This window comes from Hylobates moloch, unplaced genomic scaffold, assembly GCF_009828535.3.
Source record: "Hylobates moloch isolate HMO894 unplaced genomic scaffold, HMol_V3 SCAFFOLD_11, whole genome shotgun sequence".
NCBI lineage: Eukaryota > Metazoa > Chordata > Mammalia > Primates > Hylobatidae > Hylobates > Hylobates moloch.
In genome coordinates, this window is record NW_026652286.1 from 99,062,815 (window position 1) to 99,087,858 (window position 25,044).

Here is a 25,044-nt window from a genome sequence, read left to right on the forward strand (position 1 = left end):
CCTAGTAGTCTTCAGCTGGTGGGCTTTAACCCACTTTGTAGCTTCCCAAGTACTTCCACCCATATCTTGGAGCCCCTCGGGGAGGCCGTGTGGGATGGTGAGAGACAGGCCCGGCAGACACAGGTATGGCACTTGGCTGTGCTGTGTACTGTGTGGGGCTTGGCAGATCAACTGCTCAGATCCTTGTTTTTCTTGCCTGTATGGTGGGATAATATCCATAATGACCTTTTAAGGCCGTTGTAGGATTTTGAAAAATAATAATGACATAAAATACCTATTCTGGAGATCGGTACACAGGGCCTGCTCTTTAAATATTTGCCAGATTTTGAATAAATGATTTTATTGTTTACTGAACATTTCCTGTTATTCCATGTTCTGTGTTGAATGGCTGCTTTTGTGACTGCTCAATGCCAGGTCCCGAGTCTTCTTGCTTGGCAAGGAAGCTGTGCTCCTTGCTCTAAGGGACCTCAGTCTAGCAGAGGAAGAATGCAGGTTGCACTGTGGAGTGATAAAATTCCACAATGGAGAGTTGTTCCCAGTGCCGTGGAATCTCAGAGGAGGGGCAGACATCTGCTGAGAGATGTCTGGGAGGCTCCCCAGAGGAGGTGGTGCTGGAACCGGGCCTGGAAGGATCAGGCAGAGAGCTGGGGAAAGGCATTCCATTTGGCCAGAGCAGGCGGCTCCTCCAGCACTGAACTGTTTCCAGTACAAGTGGCGTTGAAGGGCAGCAAGGAGTTTCATGCCATTCATAGGATTACAGATGGAGAGGAGGCTGGAGAGGGAGATGAGAGAGGGCAAGGACCTGAACCCAGCTCCTGGCAGTGGGAAGGGAAAAGGAGGAGATGGACTCAACATTATATTGGTTGTTTATTTTTGAGACGGAGTCTCGCTTTGTCGCCCAGGCTGGAGTGCAGTGGGGTGATCTCAGCTCACTGCAACCTCCGCCTCCCAGGTTCAAGTGATTCTCCTGCCTCAGCCTCCCAAGTAGCTGGGATTACAGCCATGTACCACCACACCTGGCTAATTTTTGTATTTTTACAAAAATACAAAACACAGGAGTGCTGGTCTCGAACTCCTGACCTCAGGTGATCTGCCCACCTCTGTCTCCCAAAGTGCTGGGATTACACTCGGCCTCCCAAAGTGCTGTGAGCCACTGCGCCTGGCCTGTATTAGCTTTCTGTTGCTCTCTAACTAATACCACAAGTTTAGCGGGCTAAAACAATATCCATGTACTGGCTCATGGTCCTGTAGATCAGAATAGCAGGGTGTGGCTGGACTCGGTTTGTCAACCAGGCGGTTCTCATCTGGAAGCTTGGGGGAAAATTTTGCTTCCAGGCTCATTCTTGTGGTTGAAATAATTTGGTTCCTGCGATTGTAGAACTGAGGTCCCCATTTCCTTGCTGGCTGTCAGCTAGAGACTGGGGGCCGTGCTCAGCTCTTGGAGGTGGCTCACATTTCTTGCCGTACAGCCTCCATCTAGGCCAGCGACGGCACAATAGATCCTTCCTGTGCTTCAAATCTCTGACCTTCGTTTCTGATCTTGACACCCGGATTTAAAGGTTCAGGTAATTAGGTCAAGCTCAGCAGGACAGCCTCTCCTTTTATGTTCAACTGTGCCATTAAAGTAACGTCACGTAATCGCATCATATTCGCGGGCTCCCCACACGTGCAAGGGAGGAGATTACATGAGGGTTAGGGTCACTGGGGTTCTCTTATGATTCTGCCTTATATATTTGAGGTGGAATTGAGAGATTTCTGACCAATTCTGGGTTTCTAGCTTGGACAGCAGGGGGGATGGTAACATATTTAACTAATAGAGAGAGTGCAAGGAAGAGGAGGAATTTGGTGAGTGTAAGGAGACTGTGTCCAGGCAGTGCTGGCTAGAAGGCCATGGAAGTGTGGCTCAGCCCAACTGGATGAGATAACACACTGGTGGTGAAAGCAACAAGGGTGGAAAAAGAAGGCCCAGCCAGGGAGTGGAAGATGAGAAGACAGGAGAGCTCAGAGAGGGAGAAAGCTGGGCATGTCGACAGGCCTGATGAGGTCCAGGAATGGCTCCCAAATGGGTATGAGCAGCTGAAATTGTGTGCAAAGCAGGTTGCTGAAGCTGAGGAAGGCGGGGCTGGAGAAGTGAGAATATCCGGCTGCCTGTCACTGCGGATGAATTAGGCATGAGCAAGTGAGGTCCTCAGAGCAGCCAGTAAGGTGGATGGGAAAGGTACTGCTGTCCTGCTTTAAAGGCGAGGCCAGGCACCATTGCTCACGCCTGTAATCCCAGCGCTTTGGGAGGCAGAGGTGGGTGGATCGCTTGAGCCCAGGAGTTCGAGATCAGCCTGGGCAAGGTGGTGAAACCCCATCTCTATAAGAAAATAGAGCGCCACCCCCATAAAGGGTAGCACAGTTAGTGCATGTCAGAGCACCCAGGTCTTCTGAATGAGGTCAGGTTCTCCAAGGAGGAGGGCAGAACACTTCCTTTCCTTTGAATGAGTTGCTTAACGCTTTTGTAAGCCTTGGTTTTCTCATCTGTAAAATGGGGCTAATAATAATAGCTACCTCCAGGTGTTTTTGTGAGACTGGTTGAGATAATGCTTTATAGTAGGTAGGTAAAATACTAAACATAGTGTCTGGCACATAGTGTTTAAAAAGTAACTGATATGGTGATGATTGTCATTCTGATTGTTAGTCTTATCTCTAGAGGCCCCAGGCCTCCCCCAGATGTATGGAGCTGTACCATCCAGAATGGTAGCCACTAGGCACATGTGGCTATTTACTTATTTATATTTGTTTATTTTTAGAGATGGGGGGGTCTCACTGTGTTGCCCAGGCTGGAGGGCAGCGGCTCTTCACAGGTGCATTCTTAGTGCACGACAGCCCAGGAGTCCTGGGCTCAAGCAGTCCTCCGACCTCAGCCTCCTGAGTTGCTGGAACTATAGGCATATGCACTACTGCACCCAGCACATGTGGCGATTTAAATTTACAATTTAATTAATTAAAATTTAATAAAATAAATTCAGTTCCTCAGCTGCACTGGCTCCATCTGCGTGCTCGTTAGCTCGTGGCTTGTCTTGTTGGACAGCGCAGATGGAGAACGTTTCTGTGACTGCAGAAAGTTCCATTGCAGAGCGCTGGCAGAGATGATGGTGGGAGGAGCAGGGCTCCCACTAACACCCTCCTGCCCCTGTTCCTCAGAAGCCCACCACAGGCCTGTTGGCCATCACGCTAGCCCTCCACCTCTGTGACTTGGTGCACATTGCCGGCTTTGGCTACCCAGACGCCTACAACAAGAAGCAAACCATTCACTACTATGAGCAGATCACGCTCAAGTCCATGGCGGTAAGTGCCTGGCTTGTGAGCCACAGTGGGGCAGGGGGTGGAGGGGCAGACAGTCAGAGGGACACTGGGTGAGTGGGAGCAGTGCTGAGACCCAGACATGGCTCCTGGAGTCAGAACTGGAGCCGAGGCGTCTGGACTCCCTGGCCAGCATCCTCCATGTTCACCCACATGGGCTGTCTTCCTTCCAAGAGCCAGCCCGGGGAAGGGAGCTCCCAAGAAGTGTAGGGCCATGGGGAGGGGCAGGGAGACTTTCCTGGGGACAGAGAGGTCCCTGGGAGTCCCTCAGTTTATTTCCTTGGCTGTCTCCACAGGGGTCAGGCCATAATGTCTCCCAAGAGGCCCTGGCCATTAAGCGGATGCTGGAGATGGGAGCTGTCAAGAACCTCACGTCCTTCTGACCTGGGCCGTAGCCTGTAGGTTGTTGCCTACTCTGCTGTCTGGGTGACCCCTGCCCATGGCTGTGGGGGTGCCTGGTGCCAGTATGACCCACTTGGACTCACCCCCTCTTGGGGAGGGAGTTCTGGGCCTGGCCAGGTCTGAGATGAGGCCATGCCCCTGGCTGCTCTTATGGAGCCGAGATCCAGTCAGGGTGGGGGCGCTGGAGCCATGGGAGCCTGGCCAGGGCAGGGGGGCTCGTTGCTGTGGCACCCCCTCTCTGCCAGCACCAAGAGATTATTTAATGGGCTATTTAATTAAGGGGTAGGAAGGTGCTGTGGGCTGGTCCCACGCATCCAGGAAGGAGGCCAGTAGAGTATTCTGCCCACTTTTTATAAAAACCTACAGTGATGGCCCCACCAAGGCCTAGACACGGCACTGGCCTCCCAGGAGGGCAGGGGCATTGGGAATGGGTGGGTGCCCTCCAGAGAGGGGCTGCTACCTCCCAGCAGGCATGGGAAGAGCACTGGTGTGGGGGTTCCACCGAGAAGGGGACCTCATCTAGAAAAGAGGTTACAAACCTACCATTAAACTATTTTTCCTAAAACGGAAGCAATTGTGATGTCCTGTGTCCTTTCAGGTGGGGGAAGGCATGGGACGGGGTGTGGCAGTGGGCAGGCTTGTTAGACCAGAGCAGGGCATGGTCACTCAGGAAACAATTACTTATTGAGTCCAGTGTTGGGTGCCCGGTCATGCATTATCACCCTGGCACAGCAGGAGAGTGAGTGGTGCTCACAGCAGCCCTGTCTGCAGACACCCACCCTGACACCCGGCATCCTGGGTTACTGCCCAGAGAAGGGAGGGGCTGGAGGATGCCAGATGAGAGTGCCAGAGTCCTCTCTCACCTTCCTTCCTCTCTTCCCCACCATTCTTCAGTTACCCAAATCTCATGCTTGGGAGGTATGTGTTTTAAGGACAGGGGTGGGGTCAGACAAAGAAAGCCAAGTTTCCCTTCTCAGATTAAGTGGGAACCAGAAAATGGAGTTTATGGAGGGTCTTGCCAGCAGCGCAGGCTGCCAGGATGGCGTGGGCAGGCCTGGAGGGCAGCGTTGAAGGGATTTGGCAAGGCCTATCAGCCAGTTGCCGGGCCAGGAGATGAAACGGTTTCTTTCCTAGGTCTTTAGAATCGTAACAATCCTGCCGTTTGCCTGTCTCTCCCGCCTTCATTCTCCATCTTCCCAGATCCTGCTTAGCTGCCAACTGGGCTTCCTGCCACCCCACAGCTGTTCCTTTACATCTGGAGCCAGGAGGGAGAGTTGGAACTCCCCGCTTGGGGAATGGAACTGGCAGCTGTATTCCTGGCTTTCTCGGAAAGAGTTGCAGCCTTGAGGTTTTGAGACAAGCCAGGCTGGGACAGGACAGATAAAGAGGGGCAGCAGTTTGGGAGGAACAGGAAGATGACATGGTTCTCCACAGAGTGTTGGAGTGGCCTTGCGGACACCCACCTCATCCCCCAGAATGGACCCAAGGACCCTCCCAGGGAACAGAAGGCCTGCTCTCTCAGCAGCCTGGCTGCTTTGCTGGGGGAGAGGGGGGTTCTGACAGCGAGTAGAGCCCCAGCATCTACAGCCCCAAAGCCGCTCCCCTCTACACGGGCAAACTTTACTTTGTCTTGAAGGCTGTGTCCTGGGGAGGGAGCTTGCAGACAGCAGGGGTTGTGAGTGTGTGGGGATCTCAACTCTGCTCACCCCGATGCGTCCCCAGCTGCCGCTCATGTGGAGATGCAAGGGAGTGTCCATTTTCCCATCCGGGGCCATTGAGAATGGCTGTCTGCATACATGATCCAGCTGGCCTGGACTGAGGCCACTGCCTGTTACTGAACGTGCCTAAACTCAAGCCAGAATCCAGCACACAGGGGTGGGTCAGACCCCTCTAAACTCCACACACGCACACATGTAGACATGGGAGCATTTTACATTCTTGGTGGGTTGTTTGTGATTCTGTGTGCAGACAGTCCTTCCTGCTCACATACGGAGAAGACTGAATGCGGGGTGTGTGTATACCCAAATAGGCCAGTTTGCTTGGGGGGTGGGGATAGCTTTCTCCAGGGTGCCCAACATCCTACGCAGATTGAGGCAATACTGGCCAAGAGTCGGAGCTGAGAATGGAGCTTTGATGTGGGGCTGTTGGATGGGGTTCTTTGGTTTTCTGGGAAAGGGACTTTCAGTCTTCAATTAGCCCAACCAACGGGAATGAACTGCCTGCCAGCCTGCCTGGGACTGATTAAACCATGCCCTGGAAATGAGGAAGGGAAAGAGCACAGTAGGGCACGTGCTTGAGGGCAAGTCAGGGGATCTGGGTTCTCCACCAGCCTCTGTCGCCTTATTCTGTAAGAACGTGGGCCAGTCATCTCTCTGCAACAAAAGGGTGGGTCCAGCTAAGGAGAACCACTTATCTCAGAATTACCTAGGGAGACTTGGGAATAGAGATTCCTGGGTCTCACCCAGGCTGCTGGGGACAGCAGGATCATCGCACGGGCCTCTTGACTCTACGGTCTGCGTGTAAAGCCTGCGCTAAACCCGGGTGTCCTTGAGCGGCGTTAATTAGGCGCACGCGCAGTTTCCTCCCCGGAGGGCAGGGGAGGGAGGAGCTATTGATGCAGATCGCCCCGCCCTGGCGGCAGGGCTGTGCAGGCGTTGTCCGCACGGGCGCCGCGCCGACCCTCGCGGCCGTGGGAACCCGCCCGGAATCTCGCAGGGCCCGCCGCGCTTCGTCCAGGTTGCCGGCCTCCTCCCCGCGCTTTTCGGGATGCTGGCCCCGGCGCCCCGCCTCAGGCGAGGCCGGCCCCTCCCTGGCAAGCGGCTCAAGGCTTGGCGACGGCTCAGGGGAGGCTGGGCGGACTAGGGGGCCGCGCCCCTCCGAACTCTCGCTGGGCCTCCGTCATGCCACCTGCTTTGGGTTCTTCGCAGAGGCTGGGGTGAAACCGCCTTAGGCTGCGAGGGAGTGGAAGAGCTCTGTCCCATCGAATTTAGATTCTGGAAGTCCACAGAGGGGAAACAGGCCTGGAGGGGAGAAGGAACTCCCCGCTTCATCACCTTGCTGGGCAGGATAAGAGTCAAGGTCTGTAGCGCAGGAACACATTTAAATGTTACTGTGTGTTCACATCACATGGTGTGTCTTAATTTTGGAAGCTAAAGATTTTATTTACATTTTCCAAGGACGTAAATACATTCCATTGCTTTCCTCCAGAGGCTGCCTAGCCTACGAGGAGTTTGAGCTTGGAAGCAGGTTTTTGTGGGAGACAGTAAGGTGCGATGCACACCAAACAGGGACGGTTGGACCGTGAGTTCAACTCCCTGCTCTGTCGTTTAGCCGAGTAAACCTCTGCTTCTCCATCTGCAAAACAGTGATTATGCATGTCTCTCTCACAATGAGGTTTTAAGGACCTAATGGGAATATGATCATAAAAACATTTTGTAGACTGTAAAGTATGGTATCAATATTAATTAGAAAGCTGCCTTGCATCATGGAAAATGCCAGAGGGTATGAAACAGGTTAGGTACATTTGTAGGGCCAAATACTTGTCCAGGTAGTGAGTAACATGGCTGGTTACAGAAACGTCTTTGTCTTCAAATCACCCACAAGCTAGGTAGGGGAAGGTAAGACATCAGTGAAATGACTGCAACACAGGTTTTGCATAATCAAACCATGAATAGTGTTTAAACTGCTTTCTATTGGTAGTTTTCTTTCTTTCTCTTTCTTTCTTTTTTTTTTTTTTTTTTTTTTTTTTTTTTTTTTTTTTGCGACAGAGTTTCATTCTTGTCACCCAGGCTAGAGTACAATGGCATGATCTCAGCTCATTGCAACCTCCGCCCCCCAGGTTCAATGGATTCTCCTGCCTCAGCCTCCCGAGTAGCTGGGATTACAGGCGCCTGCCACCACACCCAGCTAATTTTTGTATTTTTAGTAGAGATGGGGTTTCATCATGTTGACCAGGCTGGTCTCAAAACTCCTGACCTCAGGTGATCCACGTGCCTCAGCCTCCCAAAGTGTTGGGATTACGGGTGTGAGCTGCCATGCTCAGCTATCAGCGGTTTTCAAGATGAAGTCGGACACCTTTAGGGATTCTTGGGGAAAGAGATTTCTTGGGAGACATCCATTTCAATGGTACCTACCATGCCACAGTAGATTCCTAAACAAAGGTTGAGAAGTATAACCTGAGTTTGTCAGCTCTATTCTAATCTCTCCAACCTTTTTGAAGTCTTCATTATAGCTTCGGAAAACTATTTGTTAGTTTCCAACATTCCCATGATTCTGTACCACATGTGGTTCCAAGAAATCGGACCTTTCTGACTTAAAAGTTTAAGGAGGGGTATGCGCATGGTGTGGGTGTGGGTGTGTGTCTGTAGTTATGGCTGGTTTTCCTGTCCAGTTCAATCTCATTGAGTTTATCTCTCTTGTTAGAGATTTTTGGGATCCTGCACCCAATAAATAAGAAGAGATGAACCTTGAGTCTCATTAGATGACAGATTTTTGAGAAGCTCAAATGTACGGGAAGGCTCCACTTCTTCCCTTAAAAGGACTGTAGATGGTGTGAAGCAGGTGGGAGAGACCATAGTGCTAAGAGGGTTATTACAACAGGGCTTGGCAAGAATTTTTTAGGGAAAAATGAACTTTGGGAGGCAGGTGCTGTTTTTTACCCCATTTTGGGTTCCCAGGGAAAGGTAACAATTTAAACACCCACAGCCAGAACAGAGACATAGCTTCCTCTCAAGAGCCTTGGAAGGCTGGGAGGGTGGTGTTGGGTGGAGAGAATGAGACAGGCTCAGATGTTGAAACGACCCTAGGGGATCGGAGTTGGGATTGCTGAACTGAGCTAGTCCAGAGCCATCTATCATTCTGAGTCTTCCCAAAACACTATTTACACACATCACCAACTTTCACACTTAAGGAGTGTCTCCCCCTGTTTCTCTTCTTACTAAGCATAGAGCTGGTGGAGTCTGGTTGGAGACACCCTTCAGGTCTGTGCTCTTTTTCTCAGTGAATTTATGTTGCACTGATGGAGCGCTTGCATGGCAGGAGAGCTAGAGAAACTATATTAAAAGTCAAATAGGAAGCTCTTATCTGAAAATTCTGCTTAAATCCTTGTCTGTATCACTTTATCTCTACTTGCCTTCTTCTTTTAATATTTCTCTGAAATGCAATGCCCATTAATGTCACAAATGTACTTCCTAGTCCTTGGGCAGCAGAGCCTGGCCGTTTAATTTCCTTGCAAAGGTGGTGAAAGTGGTAACTTGAACTTAGTCCACCTGGACTTTGTCTCATAGAAAGTGATCTTCAGGCTGGGGGCAGTGGCTCACGCCTGTAATCCCAGCACTTTGGGAGGCCAAGGCGAGTGGATCACCTGAGGTCAGGAGTTCGAGACCAGCCTAGCCAGCATGGCGAAATCCCGTCTCTACTAAAAATACAAAAAATTAACTGGCCATGGTGGTGGGCACCTGTAATCCCAGCTACTTGGGAGGCTGAGGCAGGAGAATCGTTTGAACCCAGGAGGTGGAGGTTGCAGTGAGACAAGATCGTGCCACTGCACTCCAGCCTGGGTTGTAGGGTTTGTTTCCCCTTAGGGGAGAAAACATACAATGGGCGATCTTCAGAGAGATGAATCCCTTCCTATATTCAGCTTCTATCCAGAATAGTACTTTTTCTCTTGCATAATTGGGAATCGATTTCAGATAAGCTCCATTTAATTAAACTCCAGTTATTTCCAGGAACCTTCTTTTTGAGCATTAATAGTTTAGATTCACCATAAAGAAGACAGTTACAAAGAACCATTTTTTGAATGTTTTCAGCATTCCAAGATATTGCCAAGGGCCGTAAGGTTAAGGAACAGCGGAAAGAAATGCTATTCTTGACTGGTATTCTCCAATCAGGGAACTCAAGGAAGCTCTCTACTCAGCGGTTGAGGCTGTCTCAGCCCCATGGGTGGGCTGAGTGGACTGTTTCCGAGAAAAGCACTGGGAACATGGAGTGGCAGGCAGATATTGGCAGAGGCACGAGTATAACCAGGGATGTAGATGACAATTTGATGACGGATCTTGTGAATGGTGTATATTCACAGAAGGCCTTTTAAAGATGGAAGCTGTGGGAGTAGGAGGACTTATAGGGCTTGTAGTAATGAAAGCTTTCAGTGTATGTCAAAGAACTTGCTGTTAGCGAGGATGGGAGGAGGGCCAAGGAAGAATGGCGGTTAGAGAGGGAAAGAATGGTTTTGCAGCAAACATGGACTTGGCCAGGAAAACAATTCCTTATTTCTAGAAAGAAGAGGAGTTTTTAAATTTTTAAAAGTTTTTCTCAGTTTATGACCTGGTTAGGAACACTGAAACTTAAGGAGTTGGGGAAGAGATGGTTGGAGGCTCGCTGGAAATGAGAGGTGGCTATCAGTGAATGAGCTCTTTATCAGTGACTCCCAGAGATTGCTGCGAATTTTGATTTGAAAGCTGCAAATTGCTGGTATGTGGTTACAGTTCCCAAGAACAACTTAGATAAGAGATTTTCAAAAGACGTTTTGAAAGGGGAAGTGAAATTTAAGATTTAGTTGTCATTGGTCTACATCTAAATGTTTGTTTCTTTAGATATGCATGCCAAGGAGCATTTAAAATAAAAATCTATTTGCAAATTAAGATAGTCTTTATTTAAATTTTTATATTTTTATTTCAATAAAAAGTGTGTTTTATAGAGAAAGCTCCCAGAGAAGAAACTAATCTCAAGACTCCCTTTTGTCTTTTTTTTTTTTTTTCTGGTGCCAGGACAAACCACACACATAATACCTGGGAAGAATTAATCAAACGTACGTGTGTGTGTGTGTGTGTGTGTGTGTGTGTGTGTGTGAGAGTGTGTGCGTACCTTGTGCCTTCGGTTCTGATTCCATAATAGCAAATGCCCCAAGCAGCATGTACTCCTCTCCAACCAGGAAGTGAGAAACGAAATTTTGGTCGGCTCCTTTCTCCTGTTCTAAGAAATCTCCCAAGGACTGCACCGTGTTTGTTTTCATTTCCCTGGCTCCTTTCCATTCTGGAAACTTAAAATCGGTTCATGGCCTCTTGCTTTTTAGAATTTGTTCAAAAAGGCTTCGTCAGAAACGGATTTGATGTGACATTTTTGCTCTTCACGTGAAAGTACTTCCTATTACCTGAAAGTGGAAGAGGTGGTGGAAATAACCCTGGCCTTGGCCGACTGATCTTGAACCTGAGAATTAGAGACTGGGCCTCCGTCCAGTGACTCTGAGCCAGTAATGAAGTTTAAAGCTATCGGAAGACTGGATGCTGTCCTTGGTAGAGGTGGGGGTGATTTGATACACAGAAGAGCTTTGTTTCCCAGGGCTTTGTGGTCTTTCTGGGTCATTTGGGGACTTAGGGTGGAGGATGCCAGTCTTGCCTTCCTAATGGAGCTGTGCTTGTCCTCGCCCGGCCTGCCCCAGAGCGCATGCTAGCGGATGGCCTTTACCATCAGCCACTTCCAGCCACATTCTAGGATGAATGTGGCCTGGAGTTTTCACTGTAGGGCGCAAACATCTCGTGATGGAAATCATGTGTGTATAAATCTCATGTTTGTCACTCGTTAGCGCTTGACGCTGGGCAAGTTTTCTGGCTTCTTTAAGCCTCAACCCACATCTGTAAAATGGTGATACTTTGTAGAATTGTGAGCATTAAATAAGATTACAAATGTAGAGCACTCATTTTATTTAATGTGAAATCACCTACGGGGGAATTTGGGGCTTCCCACTGCCTTTGTTTTTAGCACCTCCCTTCACCAGCTTTTCTGCACCCCCACTCCTTTGTGAGAAGTAGGTAGTGCTGGAGACAGCTGAGGGATGTACTCAGCTCAGTTCAGGCTTCTGAATGCCCCAGAGTCCTCCAGATCCCCCTCATTTTTTCCCTCCATGCTCTTGTCTCTGACAAAGATCATCCTTGTGACCTCCTATCCCTTGGGCTATTCTTTGCTGCATTGGGCATTGGAGAGCGCTAAGAGGGCTGGGCACCGTGCAGCCTAGTGTTTGCAGCTGCCCCGGTGCACTCTGCTCAGTCCACATTCTTACCCTGGGTGTGCCGAGGGACAGGACGAAGGGCTCATTTTATAGAACACGTTTCTTCCCCATTCTTCTCGTTTGTAATTTTGGCTTCCAGGAAAGAATGGAAGAATGGGCACCTCCACCCTATTAGCACACACTGTTTCTCTGTGTGTGTGCGTGTGTAGCAGGAGCAAGGGGCAGGGTCAGCTGTGTTGAGGACTAGGAGGTAGATGGTCTACCCATATCCAAGGTGAGAAGACCAGGAGAAATAAGAGAAGTAAATGGACAGATCCTCTAAAGTCATCTTTTCCTTATTCCAGCACACCAAGGCATTGTGCATATGGTCTTGGATCCTTATTCTCTGTTAGCCAGTGGAAAACATATATGGAAAGCAAGCAAGCAAGCTTGCTGAGATTAACCTAGAGAGGGCAGGGGCCAGCATCCTGATGTCTATGCTAGGCCAGCATGGTACCAGCAGCAGAATGTAGGCTGTGGACATACACTTAACATTTCTGATCAGTTTTTACTCCCTCAGGCTTGGGGGCTGCAAAGGAAGATAGCCAGGTTTCTGGGAAATTTTGAAGCACTTGGAAATATGATCGAAGCAGAAAATTCCTCTGAGTGGAGGAGCTGTGTAGGCTGTGTATAGAATCTGTGGATTGGGACCATCCAAGGAATCAGTGTCTGGAAAGAAGCACAAACTGGTGTGATGAAGGTTCCCATGATGGGTAAGAACTACCGGGGAAGGTTGGAGAAGAAAGGTTTAAAACTGACGAGGAACCTCCAACCCACCTTAGGGACAATTTGGGTTCTTTAAAGTTCCATTTGAATCCCACTCCCTCAACGAGCACTCTAACTTGCCCCTGTTTATCCACCCCATCTGCCATGACCACGTCAAGCTTCCCCACAAGTGAGGCCCTTCTTAGAACACTATTTGAGTTGTGTATTAAAGTGTTAGGGTGCCTGGTGGTCTAGACTCTTTCTAGCGGGTCTTGTTCTCTGAACCTCTAGAGGAGGGAACTTTGCCTTCAGAATATTGCTGAGAGGAAGGGTCCAGAATGGCCTGGCCAGTGTCTAGTGTGACCACTCTGCCTCTGAGCTATATTTGGCTGAGTCAGGTCGGGGGTGAGTCCCTCACGTCCTCTGGATTGGGAGAGGAGTCAGCCTGTAGGTTTTATTGCCACCACAACCAGAGCTATCAACTGCCTTCATTGTCTAAGAAGATTGACTCAAAGGAGGGCAGAGAACCTTGGGTTCCCAACGCATCTATGAGCTCTTGGGTTCTTCCTGTGGCTTTGTAGGAACAAAAGAACTGAACAAACATGTGGGAGTAGCGTCCCTAACATTTATTTCAGGTGATGACTAGGAGGGGTGAGGTGTAGATATACTTCCTCTCTTCTCGTGGAGCCTTACTGAAGACAGGATCGCCGGTCTTGTGTTTATCAGCCGAGAAGGGCAGTCTCACCATCTTAAAGACCTGCCCTCCAGCCCCTTCGAACGCCACACTTCCCAGGAAGCACTTTCTCCATAAGTGTTCAGAGAACCCTGACCAGAGAAGCTCCCGCACTTCTTACATTAACTCCGATTGTGCTGAGGGGGCGGGGAGGAGTACACAAAGCAGGAGGTGGGTGGGGAGGCTGGGGTCACACAGCCCAGGAGGGGCACACCTGATGAGGTGCTCTGTCAGCACAGGCTCCCTCCTCCCTCCCTCCCCCCAGTACACCAGGCTCTGACGGGGCCAGTCCCACCGCAGAGTTCAGAGGCATCAAGTCCAAGGACAGAACTGCACGAGTATGGACACAAAACACCAAACAAATTGGGGGTGGGCTCCTGGCCAGCCTGGTGAGAGAGAGGCTCCTTTAGCCAAGGCCATTTCTGGCTTGTCTGCCTCCAGGCTATGGGCTCTGAGCAGCAGTGGGGAGCTGGGGTTTCTGGGGCAGCTCAGTGCTGGGAAGACGTCATCCCCTTCTCCCCAGGGCTGTATGGGAGCACAGGCACAGGGGTAGGTAGAGCTTGTGGTCAGCGAGGGGTAGAGCCCACGGAGAGACCGGAGAGTGGACCGCAGTTTCATGAAAGCAAAGTTATAGCTGCCACTTGTGCCTGTGGGCAGAGCAGGTGGTAGAGGGGCCTCCAGGAAAGGGCCGGGGACACGGGTGTCCAGCACTAAGCACAGCGCACTCGGCCGCAGCCTCTGTCTGTCTCCCCACCCGCCCACCTCTGGCACACAGCACCTGGGGACCCAGATTTGTGCTTGATCAGAGCTTCGAAGGAAGGCGGTGGCAGAGGCGCTGGGAGGCTGTCTTGGAGGTGGCCAATTCTGGGATCCTCTGCAAAGTACCCCTCGTCCCTGGACAACCGGAACGTGCCCTGACCTCTTCCCTGGCCCGTCCCCACCCGCGGTGTGTGATCCTTAGACGTGAGTCTGCATCCGCCGCTGCAGGGGTCGACTGGGGTCAGAGTTCTGGGACGAGGACTGGGAGTGGTGGGAGGAGGAGGCAGAAGCCTTGCTGGCCTTGTCGAACTGCACGTAGCCATCCTGCTTGCCGCTGCTGCTGACGCTGCTGTCACACTGCGTGTCCAGGAAGGAGCTGCTGTCGCTGAGGGAGCCTCTCTGGAACTCCCGCTCACAAAGCTCGATGGACGAGCTGCCCATGCCCAGCACAAACCGCTGCCCGTAGTCGTAGAGGCGGCCCTGGCCGCTCAGGGTGCTGTAGATGTTGGTGAAGGACATTCCTGTGGGCACACGCTGCTTGCCCGCAGGACGCAGGTCGGGCTGGCAGCTGGAGAGGGAGATGGTCGGGGTTGAGTGGTGCTCTTTGAAGGTGTTGACGCTGTAGTAGCCATTGGTGGGGTCCTGGATGGGCGAGAGGAAGAGGAGCGTCACCTGGAGGAGCCTCCACTGAGCGTGGCTGGGGTTTCCAGGCTGAGCCCATCCCCTTATGCGGGGAGGGAAGAGGGAAAACAGGAGGAAGGGAGCAACCTGGTAGGGAGCAAACTCAGGGGTGAACAGCTGCGGGGAAGGTGCAGGGGAAGAAGGACACTGAACAGGAGATGGCAGAAGGGGGACTGCAGACCCCAGGAGGGAAGGGCCGGCAAGGGTGAGGGCTGAGGGCCGAAGGAGGGAAGCAGAGGCTCTTGACTGGGTTTATGTCAGGGCAATGCAAGGTCATTTGAAAGTCAGGCTTTTTAATTGTTTTTGTCCAGAACATGGATGCTTCATTTTGAATCTACATGTGAGGAGGCTGTGGAAGAGAATTGGGGAGTCTCAGCCTTAGCTCTCTCAGCCTCCTCAGCGTTGGGGTAGGGAGAGCAGGTGCCTTAGGCAGGGACGGACACCTGCCACCAAGCTGGCCTCTGGCCTTCTCTTCTCCTACTTGCTGTCATTTGTTGTATAGATTTGGGGTTTGGGCCATCAGAGCTAAAGACCAGATTCCATGGCTGTGTCTTACAACCCGGCGCCCTTCTTACCTTCAGGTTCTGAAACTCTTTCTCCTCTTCTTTGAGGACCTCCAGCTGTTTCAGGACTGAGTCTTGCTGGAATTCACCCCGGTCCATCTGCAACCCAAAAAGGCTGCTCAGTGGATAGGAGGTGGCTAAACCTCCACTTCCCCCAAGGAAAAGATGAGATCAGAAACTCAAAAGATTGCCCTATATAACCCCCACCACCCCTCACTGCCTGGACCATGTGAAAGAGTCAAGGTGAGTTCCTGGAGCCCCATCCTAGGAGACAGGGAAGAGCAGTTGAGGGGGGTGGGTGAGTAGGTGAGGTGAGGGGCAGTTAGGGGAGGTGACGGGCAGGTATCCGAGGCCGTACTTTCCTCGCTTGGGCGAGGGCATCACCAGAGATCTCACATGGCTGATTCAATTCCATTCACTGAACGTTTATTGTAAAATGCCGGCCAGGTGCTCTGCTAAGGACCAGGGATCCACAGATTAACGTACATTAAGATACAGCTCTGCTCGTCAGGGAGATGGACTTGTAGATAAATTATTTCAGAATGTCAATCACTGGGCACGGCAAGGCTGCCTAGGGCAGTTTCTTATCCAGTGTGCAGGCCTAGTGCAGGCCTCAAGAAGTCACAAGGAACAACCATCTGTGAGATGCTGGCGACATGGGCCACACCTGTTTTTCTCATGAAAAGTTATCTTCCTTAGAGATGCCAAACAGCCTGAGGGCAAGGATCACTTCCTGCTTGTCTCTGGGTCCTCCCACACCTGGTTCAGTGCTTTACATGTTGTGGTCACTGACCTTGCATGCTTTTGGGATGGAATCTCTTAATTATTTGATTTGCCAATGCCTAGCACAGTGCCTGATATACAGTAGAGCTGCTTCAAATGGTATGTATATGTTGAATGAATAGGCAAAGTGGCTTAGCTCTAAATTACTGAAAATTAACAAAATTATTAGACATAAGATGAAAAAGCATACTGCACACCCAGTGGGCATATGAATTAATCTGAATAACCACAGTGATGCTTAACTTGTGACACACGAGAGGCTTGCCATGTGTCTCTGCTAGTTGCACGGTATAGGTAGTAGGTTCCCTCCTGCTCTCTGGGCCGGGATGTTTCTTCTCCCTTGCAACCTGCTTTCGTCGTTTCTTTTTGGAGCCCCGTGGAATCAGCAAAAGTGCTGCCACCTGGCTGCCTCCTCACTAAGGAGACGCGTGGTTCATTTTTCCAGTAAATGCTCTGGCGCTGTCGGGACTGGAGACCTTCTTTCCCATCAGATTCAACTTCTAAGTCTGCCCCTTCTTGCAGATGGGGCTGTCTTGGGACCAGGAGGTGAAGGGAATGGGAGAATGACGATATCCTCAAGGGGTGGCTTAGCCCAGAGCCCTCAGCAAGTCCCTTCTGCTCCCACCTGACACTGAGCTGCCCCCAGTCTTGCCTGTGGGTTTGGACTAAGGGATATGGAGACAGTCTGAGGCAAACAGAATGTCCCAATGGGAGAGAATTCAAGGTCCCATTTGGGATGAAGGACACACCTGATTAAGCTTAAGTATAGAGACATCATCCCTTCTCAGATCTAGGCTGTGGTTTCCTCCCTCGTAAAACTAAACACTCCACTGTGTTAATTGTAAAACTGTCAGGCCCTGTGTTAGGCCCCAGGGGAAATAGATGAGCGTAGACTCCGAAACATGACCTTTGCCCTTGAGGAGCTCTGGGATGACTGGGGAAGCTGACATGGAATTGGGGGAATGCACTATAAAGGAGGCACATACAAAGTGTTTTGGGAGAGCAGAAGCTGAACAGCTCCGCCAGGGGTGGGGAGGACAAGCCCGGAACATCTTAGAGTTGATTGTTATAAGAGAATGTGAGATTCAACAGACAAAATTAGCAGGCAGAGGGAACAGCCGGTGCACAGGCCTTTGAAGTCTGAAAGACTCGAAGGCCAGGAATCAAGCTCTTTGGCGTGTCTGGAAGGCCAGATGCACTTGGCCGGAAAATGGAGCTGGAGAGGTTGGTGGCTGCCTGGCATTGAGGAGCCCTGATGACACACCAGGAAGTTGGACTTTGTCCAGCAGATGTGGGGAGCCACCGAGGGATTTTAAGTGGGCAAGTAACAGGACCAGATTTGCATTTTAGAAAGACTCCTTTCTCAAGGCTCTTGAGGGTGGATTGAGAAAAGAGACAAAAGACTACAAGGCTGAGACCAACTGGCAGGCTGCTATAATCATCCAGGGGAGCAATGATGAGGCCGGAAGTAAAGAAGTAATGGCGGAGGACATGTGGGGCACACATTTGAGACACTTTTTGAAGTGGAATTGACAGGGCCTGAAAATCAATTGGAGAGAGAAAGTGTAGCCGAGGGAAAGGTCAGTTTGATTCAGTAAACCTCTGTGAGCCTCTACCAGGGCATGTGTAAGGGTCCGAAGACCCCAGTATTAACACAGCAGCAGCTGCCCACCCTCTAGCAACATCAACCACTAATATTTGTTGAGCACTTATTATGTTCCATGGGCTTCAAGCCCTTCTGAGTTTTGCCCACTTCAACCTCACCACAGCCCTGTATACTGTGGCTTTCAGACCCATTTCATGGATGAGGACACGGAGGCACCAAAAAGCCCATCTACTTTATCCTTTGCTCTGCTGCCTCCACTCCAGCATGTTATAACCAAGGCAACCAGAAACTTCTAGCATGGTTGTCTAGGTTTCTGCTTGGACAACTGGGTAGATGATGGCCCGTAAACGGGGATTCGGAAGAGGAGGAGCAGGCTTGATGTGGCTGGAGAAGTGGTGAGTTGACTGGCAATCCAGTACCCAAGGAGGAATCTGTGTTTCTTGCAGACTGTTTTGGTGGGGTGCGGGGGAGGAGGGAGAGGGACATGTATTGAATATCTATAATAGCTATGTGTGTGTGTGCAGGAGAGGGGAGAGGATTATATGTTATATAACAACATATTGTGGCAATTTATGCATATGTCTTTTCTACTTACTGAAGAGCCAGGCTCTCTGAAGGCTGGACTGCCTCTTTTTTTGTTGTTGTTTTGAGATGGAGTCTCGCTCTCACTGGGGTGCAGTGGCCTGATCTCAGCTCACTGCAACCTCCACCTCCTGGGTTCAAGTGATTCTCCTGCCTCAGCTCCCTGAGTAGCCGGGATTACAGGCGCCTGCCACCAGGTCCGGCTAATTTTTGTATTTTTAGTAGAGATGCAGTTTCACCATGTTGGCCAGGCTGGTCTTGAACTCCTAATCTCAAGTGATCCGTCCAACTCCGTCTCCCAAAGTGTTGGGATTACAGGCGTGAGCCGTTGCACCTGGCCTGGCCTGCATCTTAGATGTCTTTGAGTCTGCCAGAACACAGGCACAGTATAGCAGGCACACAATCACATTTGTTGGCTGAGAGAGTGTGCCTCACCTATTGTGGGGTGGGCAGGGGGCATCTTGAACGCTGCTCTGCTTTTTGGAAGCATCTAGTTCATTGAGACACCTCTAGTCCTAGGACCTTCTGGGAATGGGGTCACGGGATGGGATGGGGCGTAATTGCATTCTTACCATCAGCTGCTTGATGGTGGAGTGCTCCTCAGCCTCCCGACCAGAGGCCGGTTCCTTGTGGACAATTTCCACTCGGATATCATTTTTGGCTGACACAACACCTTTGAGATCTGGAGATAAAATAGTAAAGTGTAGATGATAGATTTAGTTCTTACCTTTGAGACGGCAAGCTCCCTTGCAGTCCCCTGCCCCTGCCCTGCCGCCCTCTGCATTTCCCCTCCAGCCCCTGAACTCAGCAGCTCCACCGGCCCCCCACCAACAGAACCTCCATATGGAGATGCTGTGGGCGTTTGGACCTCAGAGGAGGCTGACCCCATGGGCGGCCTGGCTCCTGTCACGTGCGCCTCAGCCATGCACCCTTGGCTTGAAAGATCGTCTTCAGCCACCTGTCCACCTTACTGAGCTAGATCCTTTTCATCCTACTGATTTCTCACTTCCTTCTAGAAGTCTTCTCTGACCTACTCCACCAGGTGGGCTCCGATCCCTCCATTCATAGAACCACAAATCTCAGTTTTGGAAAGGACCTTAAATTGCCCATGGCCAACCCCCATCCAAAGAGAAACACCCCTGAGGCGGTGGGCAGCTTCTCTGTCGACACCTCCGTGATGGAAGCTTTACTGCTACTTCTGCAGGAGGCAGCCTGTTTCTAGTTGGAGAGCTCTGTTAGAAAATTCTTGGCTGGGTGCGGTGGCTCATGCCTGTAATCCCAACACTTTGGGAGGCTGAGGTGGGCAGATCACGAGGTCAGGAGTTTGACACCAGCCTGGCCAACATGGTGAAACCCTGTCTCTATTAAAAATCCAAAAATTAACTGGGCTTGGTGGTGGGTGCCTATAATGCCAGCTACTCGGGAGGCTGAGCCTGAGACTTGCTTGAATGAACCAGGGAGGCGGGGGTTGCAGTAAGCCGAGATTGTGCCACTGCACTCCAGCCTGGGCAACAGGATGAGACTCTGTCTCAAAAAAAAAAAGAAAGAAAGAAAAGAAAAAGGAAATTCTTGAGGAGCTGGTGCGGTGGCTCACGCCTGTAATCCCAGCACTTTGGGAGGCTGAGGCAGGCAGACCACTTGAGGCCAGGAGTTCGAGACCAGCCTGGGCAACATGGTGAAACCCTGTCTCTGCAAAAAGTTAAAAAAATAGCAAGGCATGGTGGCACACGCCTGTAATCCCAGTAACTCAGGAGGCTGAGGCACAAGAATCGCTTGAACCTGAGAGGCGGAGGTTGCAGTGAGCTGAGATCATGTCACTGCACTCCAGCCTGGCCAAAAGAGAGAGACCCTATATATTTAAAAAAATCATATATATATATGTGTATATATGCATATATATATATATATATGCGTATGTGTATATATTTATATGCTTCCCTATAATTTCCACTGAGAGGGTGGTGATGGAGGTCCTGAGACCACATCGTTGCTGGGGTGGTCATGAGAGCCACGGCTGCTTAGTGTGGAGTACAGAAAATGCAAGGGGGACAGCTTTCTTCAAACATGTGCAAGCTGCTGAGGGGCAGAGGAGCAGACCCATTCTGGTGATTCATTTTTTGCATTGCACTTATATAATGTTAGTGCCAGATGGGGTCATCATAGTCATATCCTCATTAAAAATGAGGAGACCAAGGCCTGGAATCGCTGTGGCTGGCCCAGGGTCATGTGGCAGAAGAGGTGGGACTGGAACACTGTCTCCATTGTCTTCACCTGTTCTCTGCCATCCAATCTCTCACACGTATCTCCTGGCTGCACGCAATTCTTCAAGCATGCACAAACACTAGAATTTTATTGGTAATCACTGAAGACCTTTAAAAGTTTGCTCAAAGCAATTCCTTTATTGCTTCCCCACCCACTCCCCCACAGCTGTGTGAGTGACCTGCTTTTATGGTGAGACTAGCAGCTCTTTAATTTATTTTTATTTTTATTTTCTTGCAGAGATGGGGTCTCTCTAGACTAACAGCTCTTGTAGAGCAAGGATCAAACCCCAAACCACTTTTCCCTCTATCTTTCTGTACAGTTCCTGATTGAAAGAGCTATGTGTTCAATCCAAAATGCTGGCTGCCCTGCAGATAAGTTCAGTCTAGTCCGGGTCAACCTCAGCCTAGTGCCCCCTCTGCCAGACGCCATGTTGCCCAGGCTCACATACACCGATGCATCAGACCCACTCCCTGCCCCAGGAGCTCACAGCACTGTTAGGACCCCTGTTCATTGCACTCCTGCTTACTTGCTCTCCGGGGCAGCCTAAGCCTGGCCTTTTTCTCTGTCCCCCTCCCTGAGATCCCGGATCTCCCTCCCGTACTTCTCTGGGAACGGGCACAGCAGAAGGCCACGATGGTTGCCATAAGGACGAGGAAGGCCACGCCAGCTCCTACGGCCACCCCAATGATGACGGCCATCGGCACAGACTCTGTGGGAGAGAAGCGGGCACAGCTGACGAGGGATGGGGAATGGCCTACTATCCCCCCAAGATCTCACCCCGTTCCTGTGGGGGCAGCCCCTGCCACATGGGGCCCTCCTGGGAAATGCCTCGATGGGGCCTGGGCAGGCACGGGTTGAGTCCATCTGGGGTCAGCTCTAGCTGGGACTGCAAAGACCAGACCAGGGTGGAGGACACGGGGGCTTGGTGGGTGGAGGAGAGGGCGGGAGAACTGGGGTAAAGGGCAGAGGAAGGAGAGCGAGGCAGGCGGACACGGAGAAGGGAGGGCCAGGGGACAGGAAGACGGGAGATGAGGGGTGAGGCTGGCATGATGGAGCGCTCTCTGGCATTAAACAGGAATGCTCTATCACACAGCGGCCAGTGAGTCATAGGCCCTGGCTTTTTTTGAAAAATGACTATGGTCACTGCCCTTGTTTGTTCAGTATGTTCTCTCCTTCCCTTCCCATTCTCGGGTGAATATAGAGGACATCCGGCTCTTAGTGTTTCCAGGTCTAAGCAGCTTCCCCGCAGGTCTGCTGGGCATCAGTTGTGGCCCTCAGGTGTCCAAGTCTCAGGGGCCAGGGAGCAGGGTTACAGCTTCTCCACTGCCACCTCTCTAAGGAGAGAGGCCACTTTCCCTCCATCTCCAGGTCTGCAGCTTCTCCCTCGAGGCCCCCGCTCTGAGCATCCTTGCATCCCTCCTGGCAAGAGAGGCCCACACACCAGGCAGGCCAGCCCTCACCCCTGCTGAGTCTCTGCAGCCTGTCTCCTGCCCAAGCCGAGTGGGGGTAGGGACAGGGAGGGTAAGGGTGGAGGCGGGGGTGATCTTCCAGACAGCCCTGGCCCTTCTATGGCTGCAAGTGGGGCCTGAGCACATGATTTAGGGCCTTGAGGAGTCCATCAGGAACAGAACTAGAGAATGCTGGGGCAGGGAGAGCTTGGGGCTCTCACTGAGGTCCAGAGAAGTCAAGTGATTTGGCCAAGGACACACAGGAGCTGCTCAGCCAGGGTCAATCCAGGTCTCCTCTCACTGCCCCCACCCCTCCACTCACCCCACTCCCACCCTGTCCAGCTCCACACACAGAGTGACATGTGAGATTCTCCACATCTCATGTGCTCGGTACCACCCAGACTGCTGCTGCTCCGAGTCCTGGCTCCATCCTTTCTTCTGAGCAACTCACTTTGCCTCTCTTATATCTGTAGGATGGGGATAATGGTACCAGCCCCTCTGAGGGTCGTTATGGGCTTGAGCTGGGTGAATGTGGGCAGAGGCCTCGGAGCAGAGCCTGGCACCCAGCCCTGTTTGGTGTTTGATGTTGTTGTTACCAGGGAAGGGGTCACCAGCAGTTCATGGTCTTTTATTTTGGGACGGAGTCTGGCTGTGACACCCAGGCTGGAGTGCAGTGGCACGATCTCAGCTCACTGCAACGTCTGCCTCCTGGGTTCAAGTGATTCTCCTGCCTCAGCCTCCCAAATAGCTGGGATTACAGGCACATGCCACCATGCCTGGCTAATTTTTGTATTTTTAGTAGAGATAGGGTTTTACCATGTTGGCCAGCTGGTCTCAAACTCCTGACCTCAGGTGATCCGCCGGCCTCAGCCTCCAAAAGTGCTGAGATTACAGGCGTGAGCCATTGTTCCCGATCAGCAGTTCACAGTCTTAAAGGCCAGGAAAGTTCCTTTTAAAGACTGAGCCCCTCCCCAGCCTACCCTGCATTCGTCAGCGTGGGCGACTGGGGACAGCTAGGTATCAGTTCTGGGTTGTAAGCCTCTTGTTGTCTTTTTCTTTAAAGAGAGGAGAAAGACCTCAAACCCTGGCCTCTGAAGGTGCTGCTGAGAGGGGGTGTCGAGGGGTGGGGGTAGGGGGCAGCCATTTGCCCTCCAGCCAGAGGGAGCTGGCACCCCTGGCTGGCGGTGTTGCTGGTTAAGCTGGCGCATCCCTTTGCCACCCCAGGACTTGCACACAAAGCCATTGGTTACCTACCAATTAGTGGCCAGGGCAACTGCAGGGGTGACAGGGAGGGGACCAAGAGGAGGTGGAGCGGTGGACACTTAGGGATTGAAAGGTGAGGTGCCCGCGTTGGTTCAACAGTCAGACGGAGAAAAGGGGCTGGGCCTCAGCTGCCTTGACCAATAGACAACAATGTATCCAGGTTTCAGTTCCATGAGGAAAGGGAAACTGCTGCGGCAGCTCATTGGCTCTCTGCTTTTGAATTGGATTGATTTGGGTGGGTTTCTCCTCAGATTCCTAGTAAGTCTCCTTGGAAAAACACAGGGCGCGTCTCAGCAGAACTCAGAGCCAAAGCATGTCCATGGAAGGCTCCTTAACACCTCTGGGCCTCAGTGCCTTGTCTGCACCCTGGAGAGCTGGGCAGCAGCACTGAAGCTGCCTTCTGATCCCGGGATCCCCAGCCCACGTTTCCACACGCTGCTGGCGGCTGAGGGAGGGGTGCCCTCTTAGCTGGACAACGGTCCCCAGGGAGGTGGGCAGGGGGAGAGCAGGGGGTCCCGTGGGGGCGAGTGCCCTGGGGTGGCATCCCTTCCCTGTCCCCAGCCTGCCTGTGTGTGTTTCCTCCTTGCCTGGCTTCCTGAGGTTTGGCCTAGGGCGCTGTGCAGGCTCCTCCTCTCTGCACAGAGCCTTCCCTGCATGGCCCCTGGAGAGGGACTGGAGGGAGGGGCTGTCCCCACTCAGCCTCCCCTCCATCCAAGGAGGTGTGCCAGGCACCAGGAGTCAGCCACCGAGGGGGGAAGGTGTCGGGGAGCTCTAGATGAGTGTCAGCAGACACAGGAGACCCGGAGACAGGAGACACCACCCTCAGCGCTAGCATGGACCCAGGGAGAAGGCAGCGGGAGGCTGGCAGCCTTCTGGGTTGCCCCAGCGTGGGCTGCAGGGGCCTCTGTGAGCGACCTGTGCCCTGGGTTGGTGCTCTGATAGGGGCATGTCTGCCAGGAGGGGCAGAGGCAGGGGCATGAGGATCCCACGTGGAGCTTGTTGAGGAGGTAACACAGGCCAGGGGCCGGCGTGGCAGGCCTGGGAGGGAGGACCACTCAAGTCTTCAGCATGGCCATAGAGGCTGGCTTGCTTGTCCTGATTCTCTTTTCTGGTTTTCTGCTTGGGGGTGGGGTTGAGAGCACCCGATGACTGCTTTGCTGCGTGTGCCTGGGGAGGGAGGCGCTGCCCTGCAGCCTCAGCCTGGGGTGAGTGACACTTCCACGGGGACTGCAGGAGTAGGGAGGGGTGGCAAACAGCAAGCATGGATTGCACAAGCCACAGCAGGGGCTGGGGCCCCTGGCGTCCTGGGAAGCAGTGGCCAAGCTGGTGATGATGTGGAGAAGCGGGAAAGGTTGGAGAGAGCCTGGAAGCAGAAGGCAGTCAGGACAGGGGCCAGCTGACCCCAGAGGCCAGGAGTCAGGGCTTCCGAAGATAAAGGATGGAAGGAATGGAGCAGGGAGGAGCGAGAGCCAGTGTCCCAGAGAGGAAGGAGTTGTGGGTTCCAGCGGCAGGCAGGAGACAGGTCTCTGGGGTCCCTAGGCCCAAGCTGGCTGGGATCCCCTCTCCCCGCTGCTCTGACTACACTAAACCCTCAGGACGGGGGAGGGCAGAGACATTAGTGGCCAGCACAGGCCTCCCTACCCCCTGCTGGGTTCCCTCCCCAGCTAGCCAAGAAGTCCCTTCCCCGCCTCCCAGGGCCATTCTCATCATCTCCTTTCGTACCTGCTTCCAGCCCGGCTCCCGACTTCATTTCCGAACCTGTTTGGAAATAAAGCAAGCGTCTACAGCCAGGGCCTGGCTGGCCAGGGTGGGGTGGGACTGGGGATTAGCTGCTTGCAGGCGGCTGGGTGAGGGGCTCCTTTCCCAGT

The 25,044-nt window shown here is 52.1% G+C and overlaps 2 protein-coding genes across 13 annotated transcripts in view; one reads left to right on the top strand and one right to left on the bottom strand.

Annotated features, from left to right (window-relative positions):
• Positions 1-4,320, top strand: part of ST3GAL4 (ST3 beta-galactoside alpha-2,3-sialyltransferase 4) — a 41,673-nt gene extending 37,353 nt beyond the window's left edge. For 4 of the 6 annotated variants that reach the window (XM_058446275.1, XM_032167867.2, XM_058446272.1 and 1 more), the window contains 2 exons: positions 3,190-3,333; positions 3,645-4,287. In XM_058446275.1, coding sequence (XP_058302258.1) covers positions 3,190-3,333; positions 3,645-3,731 — 231 coding nt within the window. In that variant the 3' untranslated portion in view covers positions 3,732-4,287. Of the gene's footprint in view, positions 1-3,189; positions 3,334-3,644 lie in introns of all 6 variants that reach the window. The other 2 variants (XM_058446273.1, XM_058446271.1) reach the window with 1 other exon arrangement.
• Positions 4,321-13,107: 8,787 nt separating this feature from the next.
• Positions 13,108-25,044, bottom strand: part of KIRREL3 (kirre like nephrin family adhesion molecule 3) — a 581,063-nt gene continuing 569,126 nt past the window's right edge. For 3 of the 7 annotated variants that reach the window (XM_058446267.1, XM_058446269.1, XM_058446268.1), the window contains 5 exons: positions 24,899-24,934; positions 20,992-21,174; positions 18,776-18,885; positions 15,245-15,331; positions 13,108-14,630 (listed from right to left, as the gene is read on the bottom strand). In XM_058446267.1, coding sequence (XP_058302250.1) covers positions 14,187-14,630; positions 15,245-15,331; positions 18,776-18,885; positions 20,992-21,174; positions 24,899-24,934 — 860 coding nt within the window. In that variant the 3' untranslated portion in view covers positions 13,108-14,186. The remainder of the gene's footprint in view (positions 14,631-15,244; positions 15,332-18,775; positions 18,886-20,991; positions 21,175-24,898; positions 24,935-25,044) is intronic. The other 4 variants (XM_032167862.2, XM_032167865.2, XM_058446270.1 and 1 more) reach the window with 4 other exon arrangements.